The 15998-nt window shown below is 46.3% G+C and overlaps 2 protein-coding genes across 8 annotated transcripts in view; one reads left to right on the forward strand and one right to left on the reverse strand.

Annotated features, from left to right (window-relative positions):
• The window catches only part of Tatdn3 (TatD DNase domain containing 3), a 13472-nt gene extending 12372 nt beyond the window's left edge, over nt 1-1100 (forward strand). For all 3 annotated transcript variants that reach the window (XM_055609233.1, XM_055609231.1, XM_055609232.1), the window contains exon 10: nt 613-1100. In XM_055609233.1, the coding sequence (XP_055465208.1) occupies nt 613-756 (144 nt within the window). In that variant the 3' untranslated portion in view covers nt 757-1100. The remainder of the gene's footprint in view (nt 1-612) is intronic.
• Nucleotides 1-15813, reverse strand: part of Spata45 (spermatogenesis associated 45) — a 22857-nt gene extending 7044 nt beyond the window's left edge. Inside the window, exons 1-5 of one of the 5 annotated variants that reach the window (XM_055609236.1) lie at nt 15693-15813; nt 14209-14308; nt 12736-12859; nt 7372-7679; nt 4748-4809 (exon numbers count right to left, since the gene is read on the reverse strand). In XM_055609236.1, the coding sequence (XP_055465211.1) occupies nt 4790-4809; nt 7372-7679; nt 12736-12818 (411 nt within the window). In that variant the 5' untranslated portion in view covers nt 12819-12859; nt 14209-14308; nt 15693-15813 and the 3' untranslated portion in view covers nt 4748-4789. Of the gene's footprint in view, nt 1-4747; nt 4810-7371; nt 7680-12735; nt 12860-14208; nt 14309-15561 lie in introns of those variants that run through there. The other 4 variants (XM_055609234.1, XM_055609235.1, XM_055609237.1 and 1 more) reach the window with 4 other exon arrangements.
• Nucleotides 15814-15998: the final 185 nt, after the last annotated feature.

Raw genomic sequence — 15998 nt, forward strand, 5'->3', positions numbered from 1 at the left:
ATAATTCCAGGATCCAACACCCTCACACAGACATACATGCAGGCAAAACACCAATGTACATAACGTAAAAAAAAAAAAAAAAAAAAAGGGAAAAAAAAGAACCACCACTGAATGTAAGTAGAATATTTACTTTACTGGTATTAAAATGGGTGTTGGAGGAGTCAGCGAGATGGCAGAACCTGCTGAGTCTTTCCAGCCCCTGGGGCATTTGAAACCACACTGGGCAGGCAGCCTTGGAGGTGAAGGGGCCACGCTGAGTGCAGTGACATTTCCCAGCACTGCAGTGTGCCACAAAGCAAAGGACAGTTAATCCTTCAGGCAAGCTGCTCTCGTGGGCTCAGTTGGCAGACAGCTTCCCTGGCTGGTTCTTATGGCTTCAAGTGCAGGCGCCTCTCGGCTCTTTTCTGGAGCAGCCCAGACTTAGAGGCAACATTGTTGTCCTGCCTGCCAAGTTCATCCCCTTCCCCATTCCAAAAGCAAAGACGTGTCAGTCCCTTCAGAGAGGAGAAAAGGAACCTCACCGGTGTTTTATCAGCCCAGTCTTAGGTGTGTGTGTTAGCTGCAGCCTCAAGGACCTGCACACTTTGATGTCAAGCCTTTGTTGTCTTTCAGACACGGAACGAACCCTGCAACGTTTCCATTTCAGCAGAATTCATTGCCCAAGTGAAAGGGATCTCAGTGGAAGAAGTCCGAGAAGTGACAACACAGAACGCATTGAAACTGTTTCCCAAGCTGCAGTGCCTGCTCCAGAAATAGCTTCAAAACCACCCCCTGCCAGGCCGAGCCAGCCCAGGGCAGCAGCGGGAAAACAAGTGTTCGCGTTAATGGCCTGAAACGAAGAAGCCTTTTTACGCGCAGAGTAGTCAAAGCCTGACAGAGATGCCCCCTTAGACGGCTCACCCTTAGGAGCACTCAGCCGCTGCTCTTCCAGAGCTCCCACCCTCAGGTCCCAGCAGTCACGTTGGGTGACTCACAACTGCCTGCGAGTCCCTCCCATCTCCAGAAGATGCAGCCGCCGCCTCTGGCCTCCTCTGGTACTAGCATACGTGGCGTACCCTATACAGACACAGACACATAAATAAAAATAATGATTTCTAAAACGTTTTCTTTTTTTTGGCTGTCCTGGACTTGATTTGTAGACCAGGCTAGTCTCAAACTCACATCAATCTGCCTGCCTCTGCTTCCTGAGTGCTGAGATTAAAGGCATGTGCCACTGCAGCCCAGCTAAAAACTCTGTTTTTAAAAAAGGAAGATTTGGCTTGGATACTGAAACCCTGGGCTCTGACTATTCGAAAGTCATGGAGCAGGCTGGGAAAGACAGACACACTGGCTTCTTGAGGGAAGAACAACCCCCCCCCCTACACACACCCTTTCCCCACTTAACAATAAGCTTATGGGCCTCTATGGGCATGATGTCTTAGCTGAGGTGTGCAGGTAAGAAGGACCCAGGTCTGAGCTGAGGCGGGAAGAGGCCATTGGCCAGAAGCAGCAGCAGCTGTGAGAGCACTGAGGCATTTCCCCGCTAAGGAGACAAACCTCACCGTGTTGCTTAGGCGCAGCAATGCTGTCTCAGCCTCCTACGCAGTTGCACTGCAGCCTCAAACCAAAGCACCTGCCTAGTAAGGACATACCTTTCAGGAAATGATAACAGGAGGACAGAAACTGGCCCCACTTGTCCACACACCTGTCAATTGGTTCTTGAAATTAGGACGCCCAGGATCTTGTGCTCAAGCATAAAAGTTAGTGCACAACTTTTTGCCCCATAAGAAGCTTGAATAGGGTGATGGTAGCCATTATGATATTGTACTGCCCTGTTTTTTGTTTTTGCTAGTTTGTTTTTGGAGACAGAGTTTCTTTGTGTAGCCTTGGCCATCCTGGACTCACTTTGTAGACCAGGATGGCCTTGAACTCAAAGAGACCCACCTGCCTCTGCCTCCCAGAGTGCTGCTGCCCTGGCATTGTTAGTTATTTTTATAAAACTCTCAGCTTCTCTCTTAACCCAACTATCACACAAATAATTGAGACTTTTATATTCATTTAGTAATAAGCTTTAAAACATAATAATTGAGCAGTTGTTACTCTATTCTTAACCCTCTAAACTAATTTGGCTTCCTTCCAGCTTGCATCACAGAGATATTTTCACTTTGTACCTTTCCTGCTCCAGCAGGAAGATATATCTTCTTCTGATCTGTCTTGGACCTCTCCCAGACTGAATCTCCTACTTCCTCTTCTAATTCCTCCTCCCCTGGCTGGCAGGAATTCCAGGCGTATTCTCTCCCCTGCTCAGCGATTGGCTGTAAGCCGCTTTATTGGCATATCAGGGGACAATGGAACAGAGTTTATTCAGCATTGAGACCGGAGATTCTCAGAACAAGGATTGCAACCAGATATGTAAGGTTCATCAATCAGCATTTGAAGCACCTGATAACCTTATGGCTACAGGCACCTTGGCAAGAGTGAGAGTAGTGTTAAGAATGTAATGCTGGCCTGCATCTGCTGCCCTGGCCATAGTGCCTACAGCACCGTCCCCTCTCACAGATACTGACAGGCATGCTATGGAGAACACTCCCTGTAGCTAACAGACTGTCAAGCTCGAAGACCTCATCTGGGGAAGTGAGTTTACATCCAGGGGGCGCTGGTAGTCACTCCTCCTGCTCCCCACCCTGCCCTGCCTCTGCCTGGGTCTCAGAGAGCCTGGCATCAGGCTTGTGCTGCGACACCTCCACTGTCCTCAGGAGGTATAAGAAGAGACTCTCTCTTCCAAGAGAGGCCTGGTTCCTGAGTTCCCACCGTGTTACCTGAACCCCTCAGGACCCCTGCCATGCTGTTGCCTGTCCATGGCACCAACAACCCAACAGTCTGGCTTCTTTGAACCTGCATCCACGACCTTTAACTTTCTGAAGAGCACAGTGCCCTCCTTTTGGCTCTCAAGACCATTAAAAAAAATGAACCTTGCGGAGCTGGAGTCTTAAGGAAAAGAAAGGCTTTAGTCTGATGCCAGCCAGAGGAGAAATTGGTCTCCCAAGAAGAGATTACAGAGTTCTGACAACTTATCAGCTCTCCTTACAGGACAAGCAGAGCCTGGACAATGGGGCTGATGGTGGCTAGAAACATGCTGACCAGGACTGCTGACCAGTTATACCTGTTTCCCCTCGACTGAACCCTCAGTGCCAGGCAGTTGCCTGGACTTCTTCTCAATGTGGCCACAGTAAACTGGTTTTTCTTTTTTCACTCCTACGCACACTCCCACCCCCAGTGAGCCTGTCCGGCCTGGAACTCACTATTTACACCAATCAGGCTTGAACTAACTTGCACCTGCTTCTGCCTGCTGAGTGCTGAGGTTAAAGGCACCACCACCCCAGCCTAGTAACAATGCCTAAAGTCCAGGCTGTTCTCTGTAACCTGCCTCATGGGCTCACGGAGGAGGAAGAGCCTACAAAAGGGACATAGCAAGAGTGTTTTCAGCATGCTCTCCAAGGAAGTGTGCAGATTCTCTGGCCTCTGCTCCTAGGCGGAGTCTCTTGTACTGGAGGGAAACTGAAGACTTGGGTAAGGGCTTATGTCTGAGACCCTTACACAGCCCATTCACGCTGAATCACAGTGCAGCTTACGGGCCCACACCATTCTCGTCTGAAGCCTTCTTAGATGGTCACAGTTGGTTGGTTCTGACCGACCTCTGGCTTAGCCTTCCCTGTCTCTTTGGGCACATGGCAGTGCGGAGGAAGGACGTGGATTCTGTAAGAGCTCAGGGAGGAGGTATCAGTTGCCTGTGCCTACAGTGACAATGTTGCCACACTAATGTTCTCTCCAGAGTACCAGAGAAGCAGTGTGGAATCCTGTGTGCACATTAGTGGGCTTGATGGGGCCCTGCAGGAAGCCAGGGCAGAGGAAAGGTGCTCTCACATGCTGGCTCCTGGGAGATGCAAGACTCCATGCCTGCTGATTCAGGTAGGGTCAGGGTCCAAATACAAATGTGCTTCTGAGTGTCTGGGTTCAGCTGGAGGCTGCCATAGGGTACACAGGGCAAAGCAGAGATGTTTAATGGGAAGGGCTAAAGGACGTTATCACGAAGGAGGTGCCTTTAAGTCACAGGATGGGAAGGGAGCTAAGAGGCAAAGGCAAGTAGAGAGAACTGCAGCCATTTGTGGGAAGGCAGAGGCACAGCTACAGGGTGGGGTAAGGGCAAGAAGGCTGAGGGGATCCAACTACCTGACAGTCATTTCTCTGTGCTCATTCCTACATCACGCTGGGCCCTGGCACCTCTCACCGGGATACTTAGAATATAAACTGTGGATCTTGTCCCTTGTTTCTGTTCAGCCAGGGAGGAGACACTAATGGCCGTGGGGCCAGGTGATTACCTCAGAAGATAGAGATAAGAGCTCCCTCAGGAGCAGAGGTAGGCCTGGTTACGTCACATAATAAAGATAATGTTTCCTTACAGGCAAAGGTTGGATCTTTGGCTGTGAATCAAGAGTCTAATGTCTTCTGTCAGGGCCCATGCTCATGAAAGGAGTAAGTCTCCCTTCAAGGTTCTTGAAACTGGGCATCTACTGTTGAAAAGAAAAGTAGTTCTAGTCTCATTACACATCCCCAGCTGTTTTCAGGGACAAGGTCCTGAGACATAGCCCAGGCTGGCCTGGGATTCACTGTCCTCCTAAGTTCTGGGGTTACAAGTGTTTGCCATAACACCAGGCCAGTTTTTTTTTTTTTTATAGTTAATGCTTCTAAATAATTCACAGACAATGAAGACTGTCAAAGAGAGTTTATTTGTTGTCTCTCGATATATACTTCATCCAAATATGGCATTATCTGAAAGATAGAAAATACATTTATTGGGCTGGTAAGATGACTCAGCCGCTAAAGGCTAGGCTCCTAAGCAAAACAGCAGAAATACATTTCAGCAATCTAATCTATGGCACAGATTTTAGAACAACCTGAAGGGCAGATGGTATCTTTACTCTTTCACTTGTTTGTTCTTGTCCTAGATTAACTAAAGGCATTGCCTATTTCAGACAGAAAGACAGACAGACACACAGAGAAAAGGGAGAGAGAGAAGGAAAGAGAAAGGGAAGGAGGGACAGAGAGAGGGGTGGGCCAGGGAGAGGGAGAGAAGAACATCTGTCAAGTTCCCGAGGCAGAAGCCAGCTTGGCATGTCCCAGAAGAGGAAGAAAGCAAAGCCAAGGGGCCAGGTAAGCAGAGGAGACTATACAAAGGGCAAGCTGGGACTGTTCAGGAAGAGTCATGTGGGTTCTATCCTCAATTAGGTGGGAAACCACGTGAGTTCTGTGCAGCTGCTAACATAATGTGTGTTCTGGTCAGTTCACTCAGGTTGTCCTGTGAAGTAAATGTGGGAGCAGAAAAGGTACAAACTGGGTACCCAGAGGCTACCATAGTGTCATAGCCGGGTACCATCAGCCAAAGGCTAATATCCTTCTCTGGTTTTAAGGGGGGCCAAGGTGATAGCAGTTCAGATTCAGGACTGATTTTGAAAGAGAAGCTGACAGAACTTGCAGACACACTGAGTAGAGGTGAGGGCCAGAGTTCCACACAGGTCTTTGGCCACTTCCCAGATGAGGAAGGTAAGACCAGTGGTGAGAAGTCACGTGTTTGGTAGCAGGAATTTTTGTCTCAGGTGACTTCAAGTGGAGTGACAGTGTGATAGTGAAATTCAAATGTGGGGCCACTGGAGAAGAGATGAGATGTGAGTCCTCTTGTGTCCCAGGATCAGGTCAGCACATGCTCCAGCCTGCCAGACCTGCCTGCTGCCTCTACCCTGCTATTATGGCCACTGACCCTCTGGAGCTGTAAATCAAACTCTTCCTTCCATGAGTTGCCTTGGACATAAGGCCTACCCCAGTTCAGAAAATAACACGTACCATGCACCAGCTGCCTGAGTGAGCTACCCTAGAGAGGACCAGGAAGGCTGGATTGTACCTCCTCATCCTTCCACACTCAGAGCACAGGAGAACACCAGCTTCCAAAAAGAGGCTGTTCCTTTGCAACAAATGATATATGTAGCTTTGTATTTGTTGAGACCAACTAAACTAATACCCTTATTAAACCATAATGTTGCAGCTCCTAACTTAACAAACGAGAATTTTCTCTGCACCTGTTCTGGCTCTCATTTGTTCTTAGTCCAGAGCAGCAGGTCTCTGGTTCTGCCCTGAGGATGGGTAAACACTCTTTAGGGATAAGGTGGCTTGGGGACTGCTTTTTAGTGAGTTTCTCTAGTCAATGTCTGGTTTTTCAATAATAAAGCCAACATTTTTATCTCCATCCTAGTTCTCACCTGATGGAAACTCAAGTCAAAGGCAAAGCGCTCTCTGCTCTCTAAACAATGCTTTGGGGTTATTGGCTTACAGTTTTGACACTGTGAAAGTTAGTTATGGGATTAGATGTGCTGGACTACTGTTGGAAACTGTGCACGTTCTGGCTTGTGTTTGTTCTAAGAGATGGATTTTCTCTCTACCATCAGAATGGTAAGAACTGACATACTGTTGTTCTGAATAACTCCAGCAGAATGAAGAACTGGATTATTTCTTTATAACTAGGAATGTCAAACCATTCTTTTTTGTAAAGATGGCTGGGTTTTGTTTGTTTTTAAACAAAAGAAACTCTTTAAGAACCTTAAATCACAATACAGTGTCTGGGCTTTCTGCGTCACACTGAACCACCTCCATCTATCAATCCCTGAGGACACTGGCCAAATGCAAAGTCAGCCACATAACATCCGATGTGGGCCATTCTTTGGGAACTAAATTAATAGTATATTGGCTATATTGAATATAATTACATTTGTACACCCTTTCCAAATAAATAAGAAAATATTGTCAGTTGCCTGGTTTGACTACAGAAAAGATTCACAATCCATATTAAAAACAATACCAAAACAACCATTTACCTTCCCCACACAACTTCCCTCTGTATTTTTATTACGTTTCTCATGGCATTATATGTCACATTTGTTATTAGAACCCTATTTTACTTCAATTTTGAACACAAAACTGTAAACAACAGAAACTGGTGAGACAGGAGGTCTGTGAAGGGAATGCAACTCTTCTCCAAACGTGTTTGTCAGACCATCAGCAGTTAAGAGCTACCTCAGTAGGCCGGGAATGCAGCCTGCAGGGCCCAAACACCTAACAATGGAACAAACTGGCCCATGGTGGGATTGGGGTCCTTTAGATGCAAGAAAATGAGTCTCTGGCCTATTGTGGGTCCTATACCAAGCAATCTATTTTTTTGCCTTCAGACACATTGCCTTCAAAGACGCCCACGAGCAAGACTTTGAAACCACTTTCAACCCAGCAATTCTGTCTCTGTATTTATCCCTCCTACAGGATGGTAGGAGTCCTACCGTATTATCTTACTTTTTAGCGGGAAGTGCCTTTTCTCCTTGAATACCAGGAATCTCTGGTTGACCCAAGAGTCCCTGCCACTTTCAGGAACAGGCACTTTGATATGCGTCCAAGCTGAGGACTGGTGGGCCTGGCTGAAATGCCTCCTCTGAACTCTCAGTAAGCTCACTTGATTGCTTCTTTCCACCAGACAGTGGGACTCTCGCTTCTCATTGAGCTCTTCCAGAAGCTTCCTGTGCATTTGCTGTTTTTTCTCAGCATTGTGCCTCTTCACAGATGCCATTTTGGTAATGCACCAGTTAGCACTGATTCTTGCTATCCTGCAAACACATTGAGAATACTTCTTAGTTTCCTGCCCAACTCAGAAGCCAGATTCACCATGATATCCACATGTTCCAGGAATTTCTCCTCCTGTAAGACCACACTCCAAAACACAGTACAAAACCAGCTTGGGTGATTATTGCCCCCAAAATATTGCAAAATTCAGCAATGTCCAACAGTTCATGTTGTATTTTCCTGTCACAGCCTGTGGCTGATCTAAGATGGGCTCCCCTCTGACTTATGTACCTTTTCCATTTTATCTATCTTCTCTGGGAAACCTGTGAGCTGAGAGCTATACCTTTCACAATATCTGCCTCAGTTTGAACGCAGTGTAAAGAGGAGCACATTGAGGAGCAGTTGAACCTGGGTATGGTACTCACACCTGTAATTTCAGAATTCAGAAGGCTGAAGTAGAAGAATTGCTTTGAGTTCAAGGCCAGCCTGGTTACAGAGTAAGTTCTGGGTCAGCCAAGGCTAACATGAGTCCCTACTTCAGAAAACAAAACAATAATAACAACTATATAAAAGGTAATGTATAAGCCACCTAAAATAGTCTGCTGGTATTTAAGTGATTTATATAGCTCTCTTTAGGTATATATTTCAGAAGAAAAAAAAATCCTCTCAACGTTGGATTCAGCAATTTTTAGTTAAAGGAATTAGAAATGTCTTATGGAACAATTAGCAAAGTACTTTGAGTTGCTTTAGTAAAGCTGACTATCCTAAGTACTAATTAATAATGTGACATAGAAGTTATCAAGAATAATTCACCTGAGTATGATGGTGCACACCTTTAATACCAGCACTAGAGGGGTAGAGGCAGGGGAATCTCTGTGAGTTCAAGGTCAGCCTGGTCTACATAGTGAGTTCCAGGACAGCCAGGGCTATGTATAGAGACCCTGATCAAAAAAGAAAAACACAAAACTAAACAAACAAAATTATGGATAAACCTACAGTTAGCTCAAATACCTCATTTAACCATTGAATTCTCTCTAACCAATGATGCTTATTCATCAGAAATTAAACTCTAAATGCTATCTCTTTTGATACTCTTTGGGAACACTGAGATGCGTATTTGAGATGAGAGCTGTACCGCTGACTCACATGCTCGGCCTGGCTTTTACCGGTCTTACCGTCTCCTGGATGTGTACACACGAAACACAAATGCAGATAGGATTCACAGTTTGTTAAAAGCCTGCTTTAAGGATCTACTGCAAAAGATACATAGCCACACAAAGGTTCACTGAGGTGACATTAAAACTTTCACAGCCCAACACTCAGCTGTAGAATCTAGCGGGAGAGCCATGGACTTCGGGTCATTTGGATTTATAAGCTTGCTGTGCCACCTGCTGCACACACATCTATTACAGGCACACCTGAGCCTCGGTTTGCCAACATGCTCAGCGTGCCATATAGACTGAGTGAGCTAACACATCAAGAGTTTACTATTTTCCCTCCTCAACAGATAGCCACTTTTTCACATAATTCGGTCCCCTGAGACAAGTGTTCATTCTATCTGATAAGTAAACTGTGTGTCTTGGTCTCCCCAGGTACTAATCTGGTTACATGTGTTATGGTGAGAATTGGTGGGACCCAGTGAAGCCAAAACTGCTGGATCCTTGTTAAAAAAAAAAAAAATCAGTCGAGACTTTTAGGGGGTTGAAAGTAGAGTGCCTTGCCAAGTCAGAGAGAGGCTCGGTTGAGCGGCGGCCTCCACAGGCTGCAAGCCTAGAGAAGCGGCCCTTTGCGTGACTGGCACAGAAACAGGTTGGTCTGCACTCCCTGTTCTCCCAGTTCCAGTCTCTCAGCTGGAGACAAGCTGTGTGTGCAGACATGTGATACTGAAGATATTTGAAAATATGAAACACAAATTCAGCAGACTTTGTAGAGTCCATATTTTAAGCCTTCCCCTCACTAAGATCTGCTAGCCTAGGTCAATCCTCATGGCTTTCACAGTCCATGGAAGACAAGTGCAGAGCAGCAAACCATCTCCCCCTTCCATACTCCCCAGGCAAGGCTCGTGTGGCCACTCCCCCTTCCTTTTTCAGTTCTCAGACTCTACTTTCTATGGTCGATATTAGCATCATATTCTTCACTATTGTGGGGTTTGTTTCTTTCAATGCTTAAAATGATGTGGGTATAGCACTGGAGTGCTCTCAGTGATTCTTACACACAGGAAGGTGTAATGTACCTCACAGGAGGATGTTAGGTAAGCCTCAATAAGCCTGAGATAGAGAACTGTTGGTTATGAATTCAATGAATCAAGTTTGAGTTCTCAATATATATCAAATAAGGTGTCTTTAAGCAGAAACAGAAACAGGGTACACTGGTACATACCTATAGTCTCACTTACCCTGGGCGCTGAGGCAGGAGAATCATTTAAGACCAGTAGTTCAAGAACAGACTGGACAGTACAGTATGATCCCATATCAAAATAACAACAAATCACAAACATACAGAAAATGAGGTTACACACTGCCTGGTTGACCACAAGCTTTTAGGAACTGACTCACCCAGGAGACTGGTATTGCCAGTTCAGTGTTTACAAAGATGTGACTAAACTACCAGAATAATGAGAACTAACCATACACAGAGAAACAGCACTGCCACTTCCACAGGGACATCAGTTATAAATTACCTTTGGCAAACACCAACCCAAAGCCTAGCTGAAGTCCACAGTGAAACCAGTGTACTGGACAGTTACCCTGGCGATGGAATTCTCTGGGCTCTGCCGCCTCAGCTCTTTTGTTCTCAGAACCCTGGTTAACTGAAGAAGTCTCAAGCCAGAGACCGTGTACTTCCTAACCAGGTGCCCTTGGATAGGTATCTTGACCTTTGTTTTTATTATCAGTAAGACATTAAATCACGTGTAAAAGGGCAACAAAGACACTCATTAAGTTGTATGTCAGACAACAGGCATATGTGTAAAACTGTGTGTAGCATCTGCTTCCTATTTACTGAGTTCTGAATTTCTTGAGCACTGTGTCTGGCACTCCCAAGGTAAACAGTTATAAGCAAGAGCATGCTTCCATGAACAGAAGTACTAGGAGCTCACAGAATCCTATGCCCAAGAATCTGGGACCAACCTAAGTGATAGATATCACATGGGCCTATCGCCAAAAGAAAAAAAAATACCTTCATATTTTACACAGAGGACTATTCATATAAACACCTGTCTTTCTTTGTTTTTACTTTATTATTATTTTTTTTATCTTTGAGTTTCTCTATGTGGCTCTGGCTGACCCGGAACTCACTAAGTAGACCAGCTGGCTTCAAACACACAGAGATCCACCTGCCTCTGCCTCCAAGCGGTGGAACTAAAGGTGTGTGCCTCTATGCTCAGCTCGGAGAACTTTCTTCACAAAAGGAGATCACCTGCTTTTTACGAAACCCTTAAAAAATAAACTTCAGAAACAGATGTCAGAATTTCTTCTATCTCCTTGCAGGGACTTAGTGATAGGGGAAAGACGTACTCTTAATGCACCGGTTCATGAAGTGTATGACAGGATATGACGTCAGCAAACACACCTAAGTCTAAAAACCCTGAGGGCTGGTAACTGAGAAGACCAGGGCAGAGCGGTTGGAAGGATGAAGCAGCGTTGTTTTGTGTTGGATGCCATACATAATACCTGATCTTGGCATCCTTAACTTCAGATCTACCCATATTCTCCCCCTTCCAGAGCAGCCGCAGGGAGATTTCCATGGTGAGCCTTGGCTTACCTAGCTATAGATTGGCTCGTTGGCACAGATCTGTGCAATAAGCTACAGGCTGGCTAACTAGTATAGATCCGTGGGATCAGATAACAGATCTGATGGAATTCAGTAAGAAAGCTGAAAAGATGTTCCACATTAGTTTTTCTAAAATACAGATTAGGTTATTAATTCAGAATATTATGCATGCTGAGCCCAGATACTATTATTTTACAATGTGATAATTTGTCATATAAGTAACCCAACCTGGAGTATTCTCAAGCTACAGATTTTTCCTGCTCAGAGGCCACTTTCCCTGTAGACTGCACTTTAAGGCTACATTGATCCCCATTCTCCAAGATTGCGGTTTGCTGACTACCCTAGACTTCACTCAAGTCTTACTTCATTCTGCTCCAGTGTGCACACTGAGCCACACCAGCTCTTTCACTCGCCTGAGCAAAGGGATGGTGTGCTAGCATCCTCATATCCTCCGGTCTGGACCTGAGGAATTTGCTATGAGTGCTTCAGGCTGACGATTTCTGTGATGAGACATCAAGACCAAACCGACCTGGGGAGAAACGGGCTTATTCAGCTTATGCTTCCACATCATAGTTCTTAATTAAAAAGGGTCAGGACAGGAACTCAAGTAGGGCAGGAACCTGAAGGCAGGAGCTGATGCTGGGACCATGGAGGAGTGCTACTCACTGATGCTGCTGACTGGCCTGCTCCTCACAGCTTGCTCAGCTGGACCACCAGCCCAGGGATGGCACCACCCTCAGTGGGCTGGGCCCTTTCACATCAAAATACCATACAGGCTTGCCTATAGCCTGATCTTATGGAGGCATTTTCTCAGTTGACACTAGCTTGTCACAAGCTGACATTAACCTAGTCAATATAGGTAGTTAATAAATACTTACAGCTGTGTGCAGAATACTCAGTCACTGAACTGCTGCCGAGCATCCCTGTCTAGACCAACACCAGGCGAGGGAGAACCAAACACTTATCAGGGGTGTGGTACACATCTGAGATCCCAGCACTTGGGAAGTTGGCAAGAGCCAGCATTTGAGGCCAGCTTGGGCTGCATAGTGAGACCTTGTTTCCAAATACAATGAGAAAAAAGGTATTTTAAATAAGCAATATAGCCAGACGTGGTGTTGCCCACCTGTAACCCCAGCACTCAGGGAGGCAGAGGCAGGTGGCTTTCTGTGAGTTTGAGGCCAGCCTGGTCTACAAGGGAGTCCAGGACAGCCAGGGCTACACAGAGAAACTGAGTCACTTAGCCTCCATGGGCACCAGCCAATCCAAATTTAGGAACATAGCCACAGTAGGAATTCCTTTCTGGCTTTAAAGGGGGCCTGGTGAGCTCACCTTGGGGTCCCTGCCATGTGTTGAAGGTGGTGACCCCAGCATGCTGGAATTCTCTGCAGAACAAATGTTCTTTGTTTTTGCATACCATCTGAGGCTGGGGCCTTTCTTCAGCGATTCACAGACCCTAACAAGAAGACAGTTTTAGATCCCTGAGAGCCAAAATTACAGATGGTTGTGAGTCACCATGTACATGCTGGCCTCGAGCTCACTTCCTCTTCAAGAGCAGATGCTTTTGACTGCTGAACCATTTCTCTAACCCCATGATGGACAATTTTAATCTACCAACAGTAATCTCACAAGAGCCCAAATCAATCAGCTCTTCTAAGCCTGCACAAGCCAGCTACAGTATAACACTGTCTCATTTTAAGTCAGACATTATGTTTAAGAATCTCTAGGGGAATATAAGTCACATGTTTAACCTTAAATGGAATAAAAATGTTTAGAGGAAGTTAAAGTTGTTGATCACAGAGCTGGAACAATCCTTTTCCCTTTCACAGTGAGGTTAAACAAGTGTGGAACGGCTGACCCAGATTTGATGTGCAACTCAAAGATCCTCGACAGTGATGTGTTCTCATTATCTGATGGGGGATAGGAATCTGGCTTAATTTCCCTGACAGTTCCAACTGCTGTGAAAGACCAAGAGGAAGAGAAACAAAACACACAGGAGGGAAAAGTCTAAGATTATTTTTCTAGGAACGCAATATATGCACATAACTAAACTGTCTCAGCAAGGTGTGGAAAGATACAAACAGAAGGACCTTAATTTCTGGGCTTCTCCGCCTCTTTCTACTTCCAGCTGTTTTTCCAGAGTGGAATGGCCTGGCCGCTGCTGCTTCGGCAGACAGCGTAGCGGCAGCAGCACACAGTGAGTCTACCCACTCCCCACAGAGCACGATGGGTTGTACGGCTGTTAGCATCACTCTGATCTGTACATCATCATCCTGAGTTTCCTAGGCTCTAGGAAACCTTTGTTCATGAGCAGCCACATCACTTTAGTGGTGCGTTGGACCTTGACTCCCACGTTCTGGCTAGGTTCCATATCAATAAACTGTTACTATTTAAATCTCTGCAGCCTGGTACTTAGCACACATGATAAAGCTCAATCTGGTCTTGACTCCTGGCCAGCTGATGCTCCCAGGAACATCCTTTCCAACAGAAATTAGGGTTCATGTTATATTATACACCTAGACATATGGTATAAAGTATGACTCAGGCCATAAAGGTTAATAAGTATCTACCTCAAGAGAGAGCGTTCAAGTTGACCATCAACCACAAGAACAAGTTTTCTTTTTCTGTAGCTCCATTCTCTATGGAGCTTTGTTGAAACAGGTATATGAACTGTATCTAATTCTTCCATTAAAAGCGTCTTATTTTACTTTTCATATGGCAACAATGTCAAGAGAAACCTCAGATATCACATAACTCAGTTTTCTAAGAATTCTGAGCAATTCAGAGACCATATCCATGACATACCTGTTTAGACAAGTTTGCTAATGCTTGTTGGGGCTGATGTCAGCAATCATGTAGTTGTCCAAGTAAGGAAAGTGGTGGTCCCTCCAGCTGTGGATCGCCTCTGATGAAAGAAAGGTATTAACTGAGTGCTTTCCCTCAGAGTATGTAGCTAGTCTTTGCTACTTTGTCAGTTCTTCTTTTTCCCACCTTTTATTTTCCTAGTTTCACTGCATAACAGTGAAAAGATACAAGAACAGAAAGAAAGAGAAACAAGAATAGAGGGGAGAGAGGAATTTGGAAAATCCCTGAATCTTATTTCTTTCCTTTTGTTTCTTCTTTGGCCATGGCTACTAACAAACCACAACGAATCCCCCTAAACGACCACCAGACAACGGATCTATAGGGGCTCTAGAATGCATGTACTCTCTGAAAAGTTTCCAGAATTCTAGCCTTCACGCAATCGCAGAAACTATCTGCAGCTGGCAAAACCGTACTTCTACTGGAACAAATCATAGTCTGCTGTGGGCAGTCCAAAGCAGCCCATGTCCCTGAAACCAAAATTCTAAGTTGTCACTACAGTAGTACCCTGTAAAATACCCTCCAGGTATGGGTCCTACCATTACACATTCCGACTGAAAGTGCTTGGTGTGAACAATTTGAACAATTGCATGACAATCCAAACAGGCCAAGATGGTGTCAAACCAGCTTAATTAATAAAAAGAATAAGTTATAAGAAATACACATATAAGTAGATAATATGGTGATACCATTTATTGAATATAGGAAGAGGTCGGGCCCTCCTGGAGTGTGTGTTTATTTACTACTAATTTATTTCTCCGTGTCATCCACCCTGCCCTCATTTACGAAGTACTTTGTGGAGCTCACTGCAGCACGGGTGCGTCACGACACACAGTGGCTTCTCCCTCTGCAGCCCCACACTGCTAGTCCCCCTCCCATCTCCCCATGATGGAAGGGGGAGTTTTGGGCGGGTCCTGTGTAGGCATTAGTGCCACAGCCATGCCTTGCCCATAAACAGATTTCAGCTAGGCATGGTGGCACCCATCTTCAATCCCAACACTCAGAAAGTAGAGACGGGTGAATCTCTATGAATTCGGGGTCAACCTGTCTATATATTCAGAGTCCCGGGCCAGCCAAGGCTACACAGTGAGACCCTGTCTAAAAAAGAGGAAAGGAGTAGGGCGCATGCCTTTAATCCCAGCACTCAGGGAGGCAGAGGCAGGCGGATCGCTGGGAGTTCGAGGCTAGCCTGGTCCAAGACAGCCAAGGCTACACAGAGAAACCCTGTCTCGAACCCCCTCCTCCAAAAGAGAGCGAGCGAGAGAGGAAAGGAGGAAGGAGAGTATATCTTAACACCTAACGCCCCGCGTTGGTACACACAGCTTCCCAAGGGGTAGCAGGCAGACTTTGTGGCCCCAAGACTTCCGCAGCTCTGTCCTCAGGCGGCCCGGGTCAAGCCTCTGTCTCTGGCTGGACTGAAGCCCCACCTGGCGCTCTCCTTCCAAGATGAGTGGAGGCTACGCGTGACCGAGCGGGCGCCGGGGGAAGCCTGAGGGGCTCCAGCCTCAACCGCGAGGCCACCGCTCTCCCCGGGCGGCTCTGGTCCCGCCCCTCTCCCCTGATTGGCTTTCCGATCTACGAAGGCACCAGTGATTGGCTGGAGCGCCGTCACCTCGCGCTACGCGGCGCTCTGGGGGCGGGGCCCGCCGGCCCCAGCCAGGCGCCGCGCGCAGCTTCACCCAGTCAGCAAGCCCCGCGGGCAGGCGCCGCGCTCCGGGAGGGACCGTGGAACC

The sequence above is a fragment of the Psammomys obesus genome, unplaced genomic scaffold (genome assembly GCF_907164565.1).
Source record: "Psammomys obesus unplaced genomic scaffold, mPsaObe1.curated_primary_1811, whole genome shotgun sequence".
NCBI lineage: Eukaryota > Metazoa > Chordata > Mammalia > Rodentia > Muridae > Psammomys > Psammomys obesus.